Source organism: Acyrthosiphon pisum, chromosome A3 (assembly GCF_005508785.2).
Source record: "Acyrthosiphon pisum isolate AL4f chromosome A3, pea_aphid_22Mar2018_4r6ur, whole genome shotgun sequence".
NCBI lineage: Eukaryota > Metazoa > Arthropoda > Insecta > Hemiptera > Aphididae > Acyrthosiphon > Acyrthosiphon pisum.
This window is the reverse complement of record NC_042496.1, coordinates 32,462,670-32,468,669: the sequence shown is the minus strand read 5'-3', so window position 1 is coordinate 32,468,669 and position 6,000 is coordinate 32,462,670. Positions and strand designations below refer to the sequence as shown.

The 6,000-nt window shown below is 47.5% G+C and overlaps 3 protein-coding genes across 4 annotated transcripts in view; all 3 read right to left on the bottom strand.

The window, feature by feature from the left end:
• The window catches only part of LOC103308994, a 2,993-nt gene extending 667 nt beyond the window's left edge, over window positions 1–2,326 (bottom strand). Inside the window, exons 1-2 of the mRNA XM_029491487.1 lie at window positions 1,984–2,326; window positions 7–1,827 (exon numbers count right to left, since the gene is read on the bottom strand). Coding sequence (XP_029347347.1) covers window positions 7–1,827; window positions 1,984–2,326 — 2,164 coding nt within the window. The remainder of the gene's footprint in view (window positions 1–6; window positions 1,828–1,983) is intronic.
• Window positions 1–6,000, bottom strand: part of LOC100573428 (peroxidasin homolog) — a 459,362-nt gene that overhangs the window by 244,722 nt on the left and 208,640 nt on the right. The gene's annotated exons all lie outside the window — the stretch shown is intronic.
• Window positions 3,891–5,978, bottom strand: LOC103308995. The gene has a single exon (XM_008183421.2). The coding sequence runs from the start codon at window positions 5,970–5,972 to the stop codon at window positions 3,921–3,923; it is 2,052 nt and encodes a 683-aa protein (XP_008181643.1). The 5' UTR covers window positions 5,973–5,978; the 3' UTR covers window positions 3,891–3,920.

Genomic DNA, 6,000 nt, shown 5'->3' with positions numbered 1-6,000 from the left:
TATCACCGTCGGTCTTGAATACGGCGTGATGTGGAATGAAATAGATGCCCGGTGACGGGGCTGGCACCATGTGTCCCAGCGAACGATAGGTGGACATGAACTGGCGATACGCCGCATACAGCGCGGGATCCTTGGCCAATCGATTTTCTAGATTATAGAATCTTTTCATTGCTATGGAACGCGAATCACCTAGACCGTGACGCGATGTACCTTGCTGTTGAGTTGGACCGGTGAACAAATGGCGAAACGGTAGGGCGACACAAAATCGACCTGTCGTATCACGCGAGGTAGACTTTATAAAATATTCTTCGCACCACTGGTTTTCCGTGGTGGGCGACGACGGGGCGGCGGGTTCTTCGATCAACCAGAATTTTTTAATTAAATCTTCGATTGAGGGCGGAGCGATTGCGGTGGTCAGCGTGACTGGAGGTGACTTGTTCGGAGTAGAAAATGAGCCGAAAATTATCCAGCCCAGCTGAGTGTCAAGGGCCGATGGTAAACCTGAATGATGTTCCACACCCGCGTGTGGGCGGATCAGATTTGGTAGGATATCCGCACCGAATAGAACGTCGATGCGAGACGGAATGTCGAATTTGTCATCGGCGAATCGAAGGTGTTGATATTGTTGACGCACGGTCGCTGGTAACCGAGTAGCTGGCATGGCAGTGGTAATTTGTTTTAGAACAATTAAGTCAACAGACGGGAATAAATAATCTGGTTTAACGTGTGAGGAAAACTGACAGCTGGTTATACCTTGAACGTGGGACACAGGACTTTGTGCGAAACCTACGATGTCAGACTTGTAACGACGTTTCGAAAGTCCAAGCCGCGCTGCACAATCACTAGTCATGGCGGAAATCTGCGAGCCACTATCGAGCAGTACGCGTACGCAGTGTACTTGTTCCCACGCATCTTTAATGTGAACAATCGCTGTACCTAGTACGACGGTAGAATTGGCGCAGGCGGCACCGACAAACGAGCTAGAATCACCACTCGACGTGGTGGGTTGGGGTACCGGGTTACTATTCGAAGTCGTATTATCTACAGTTGACGTTCGATTTTGTTCACGATGTAGTAGGGTGTGATGACGCTTACTGTTGCACGAAAAACAACCCTTGGTTGACGGACACGTATTGACCATATGACTCGAACTCAAACACGCGAAACACAATTTACGAGCTAATACAGCATCTCGTCGTTTATCAACAGTCATTCCGGTGAGTTTCGGACATTGATATATTCTATGATCGGGCTTATCACAATATAAACAATTCCTAGTCTTATATTTAGTCGAAGCGGACGTAGTAGCAGCGAACACTGATTTAGTCGATTTGGTATGTTTACCGCGAACATCCGGTTTTTCGAACGGTTTTTCGTTGCGACCGACTTTATTAGATTTTGTAAGATTTTCCAAAATCTTACATCGATGTTGCACAAAATTTACTAATTCGTCAAAAGTCGGAATAGTTGACTGTGACGTACTAGATTCGAACAGTTGTAAAGTGGTCGGGTCGAGAACGCGAGAGCACATATGGAAAAGCAAAAAACTCGAAAGGTCATCGACCCCCAGCGATTTAATTATTGATACATTTTCCTTAAATGTATTAACGAACTCAACTAAAACTGGTAGTGATTCATGAGCGATTGGTTTAAAGGCGAATAATTTGTTCATGTGAGCGGAAGCTAACAAACGTTTATTGTTGTAACGCTCGGACAACGCGTCCCACGCGATCGGGTAGTTAGCCGCGGACAACGGTATAGATTTAATAATAGCCAACGCTGAACCAGATAAACACGACAGTAGATGATGGAAACGCTGTGCGTCATCTATGTGTTGGTTATCATGTACGAGTGATATATATATATCGCGAAACGATCGCCACGATAGTAAGTTGCCGTCGAACATAGGTCATTTAATTTTAGGTAACGCGACGAATTGTTGTTGTGCCACGGAATTGGTGAACGACGAAGACGACGATTTACTTTCGGAAATAGTAACGGGAACGGCACTCGCGACAATTGTTTTTATTTCGAGGCGCATGGATTCCATGGAAGTAATCAACGGACGATCAACCTGTTCAAACTCAGCAATACGGTCAGCGTCGATTAATGCGTTAATAATGATATCTTGTTGATGTTGAAATTGTTCGACGAACTTATCTAGTCCTTCAGCGTGAATTATTAACGACGGTATTTTCCCAATATCAGCGCGTGCCTCTAATGCTGTGGCGTGAATATTTTTAACCGAATTTAATATGTTATCGCGCTTGACGCGACCTCGCAGTAGAACCTTTACCGGCTCCTCTTCTTTCTTTGGTGGTGCCATGACGATACGGATACGAAATTAAAATTAGTATGTGATGAGGTACGATTGTGACGAAATAATTACACGAAAATAAATCCGGCTCGAACGGACCAAACAATGTGCGGTTGACGGCTGCACCTGTAAAGCCGGTGACGGATATGTGCGCGCACGGACGGCGGCTAACACGTTACGCGTCGGGCGTGTAGTTACTTATGTCGTACCTGTCGATAACCCTGTAAGAAGGGATAGTGGACTGTAAATTTAATGGAGTTGGATAGGAGCTGATTGAAATAAGAAAAACTTAAATACTATGGTGATGGTGCGAGATACCCTAATACAACCTAAAACAATCGTTTGCGGTAGAAAATGTATAAAATTGGTTATTGCAATATTCTGCAGCTCAAAGTATCTTACGCTCTAGGGTTAGTAAATTCGAGGTAATAATAAATGCGCGCGATCACAATACGATCGGCGAGACAATATAATTCAACGGAATAGTTCGATGACAAAAAAAATACATAAACATAAACAAATAATCGTGTGTACGACCTGATACGAGCGCGGACTGATATCGTGACGGTGATGCTGCCGTTGATCCAAAACGACGTTGTAACAGCGGCGGGCGGCAATCGGGGCTGACGTCACTTAGCACTCCCGTCGACTATGACGAATGGGTCAACAACACTGCGTGTGAACGGCCGGTGATCGACGGCCGGAAAGCACGTGGACGCGAGTAAAGCGCACGGCAAAATCGTACGTACGACGACAAAATAGCGGTGCCTAGGTCGGCGGATTCGCGCGGCGTCGAACGGACGGGCGAAAGCACGTGGACGCGTGTAAAGCGCACGGCAAAATCGTACGTAATGTACGTGGGTGACCACGGCTCGGGGTCGCACTGCGATGATCGGACGGGCGACGGACACAAAAAAAAATTAAGCCGTGGTGTCGGCACAGACGGCCGGAACTCGAAACGCGTAAACGGTTATACACGACGAGTTAGTGAGCAGCGAGGCTCGGGTGCACGGAACAAAATATGACACAAAGACGGTGACGGCGCACCGGGTCGCGTTAGGTAAAACATGTGGTTTACAAACAAAATTGCCAAGACGGCGGAAACACAACTTGTTGCCTAGACGGCTCAAAAACGACGACGTTTCATAGCGGCGGGTGCGGATAGCTGGAGGCACGACTGTGTCGAGACCGTCCCCACTCTGGAGGTACAAAGTTCGCTCGCACACTTTTCGGCGGCTGGGCGGCAGGGTGACAACATTGCGACCTAGTCGTATCGCATACAACCGCGCGGAAATACGAACCGCCGATTGTGTACCCAACATTTCCTCCCCGCGTTGAAAGACCAGGGCGTCTTTCAAGAGATCATCAAACATGAAGATGGACGTTGAAGTTCAGATCGTACACATTACAAAGAATACGGTGCAAAAATGCATGATAACATAGAAATAAATAATAATTAAAATATCTACATAGTACCTGACACTCATCACTAGACAAATACATAAATAACGTGAGCCAGACTGTGACTGTTGCACACAAAAAAAAAAAAAAAAAACAATTACAAAAATTTACATAATGAGGACCTTGGGAGATGAGGACAAGTTTAGGGCTCGACTGGTAAACGCACAAGTTTCACGACCGGGCGCTTGTAGATACCGTCCCGAGTGCGCACGGACACGACACGGACAACATCATCGGCACCTGGGTGGACCTCGGTGACACGGCCGAGCCGCCATTCGGTAGGTGGTCGAGATGGGGCCTCGACAATGACCATATCGTTGACCTTCAAATTTGGAGATGACTTGTACCATTTTGAACGACCTTGCAACGACGACAAGTACTCACGGGACCACCTCTTCCAGTAAGACTGGTGGCATTGGCGTATGAGTTGCCATCGGTTCAACCTATTAATCTTTATGTCAGTGATGTCACGTTCTGGTAGGGCGTGAATAGGTTCTCCGATCAAGAAATGCCCCGGAGTCAAGGCGCTTAAATCGTGCGGGTCAGATGACGCCGGCGTGATTGGTCGAGAATTGAGGATACCCTCGACGCGGGTAGTCAAAGTAACAAATTCTTCATGAGTTAATATCTGCTGACCAATAACATGCTTGAGATGGATCTTGGCACTCTTAATTCCAGCTTCCCAAATGCCGCCGAAGTGCGGTGTGGCAGGCGGATTAAAATGCCACGTGCACGCCAGATGTGAAGAGATTCGATCCTGCTCTTTGGCGTTGCGAAATAGCAGTTTGAGTTGACGCGCAGCACCCACGTAATTCGTGCCGCAGTCAGAATAAATATCGGTAGGAATCCCACGTCTAGCGACAAAGCGATCCAAGGCCGCGAGAAACGCATCAGTGGTTAACTCTGTGACGATTTCGAGATGAACTGCCTTCACAGCCATACATACAAATAATGCCAGATATACTTTCACTGATTGGGCGCTGCGACGTTTATGCTCTTTCACAAGAAAAGGACCTCCATAGTCCATACCAACATGGGAAAATGGTCGATGAGGTCGAACTCGGTATGGCGGCAAATCGGCCATGATTGGCTGAGGACGGATGGCCTTGTGACGTGTGCACGGAACACAAGCAAAAATTTCACGACGCACTGCGGCGCGGCCAGACATGATCCAAAACCTCCTGTTCAACATTGACAATATCAACTTCGGTCCGCCATGGAGGAACGACAAATGATAATGACGAATTAACAATGTCGTAAGATGTGAATCTCGTGGCAGCAGAATCGGGTGCTTCGAGTCAGGGTGTATAAAGGAAAAACGTAGGCGGCCTCCGACTCTCAAAACTCCTGTCTCATCGACGTAGGGCGCTAATTGAGCTAACGACGGAGGTGATATCGTAGACTGTTTCTTCAACATGTTAATAAGTTCGGAAAAGTAATATTTTTGTGTCTGGCGTACGACAACGGATAGTGCAGTTTCGTATTCTAAAAACATTGGTGGCCCCGAACAAACGGGCTGTCGGCGTGAGCGACGTACAAAACGGAAAACGAACGAAAGGACACGTTGCATTCTGGCAAGCGATGAAAACCGAGTGAACAACTCAAGTGGAGATGACGATACATTGGCGACAAGAGTCGAAGTGACGTTAGGCCTGGTCTCGGGCAATTGGTCAGGACTCAATGGCGTGAATTTGGACTTGGGCCATTGCTCTTCCGGCCGTCCCAAAAACTCTGGGCCATTCCAATAGATATCCGATGACATCGCAGCCCTGGGTAGAAGCCCGCGGGAAGCAGGGTCCGCGGGATTCTCGGCGGTCGACACGTGACTCCACTTGCAGGCAGGGACAAGCTGGTGGATTTTGGCGATTCGATTAGTGATAAAAATCTTAAAATATTTTTGATCCGATGTCAACCATGACAAAACGATGGATGAATCGGTCCAGGCACGAAGACAAGTTATGGAGATCTCGGACGACAGAACCTGATGGACATGGTGGAGTGTTTGAGCCAGCAATAGCGCCCCGCATAGTTCCAAACGTGGTATAGACGGAGAATCGTTGGCGACGGCAGTTTTGATAGGGGCGACCTTCGTTTTACATGTAATAAATTTGACTAATATGTCCCCCGCGGCGTCAACACTGCGCATGTATATGGTGGCCGCGTATCCTTTGGTCGATGCATCCGCGAAGCCCATCAATTGAATATCTTTGCTGATGGTGCAA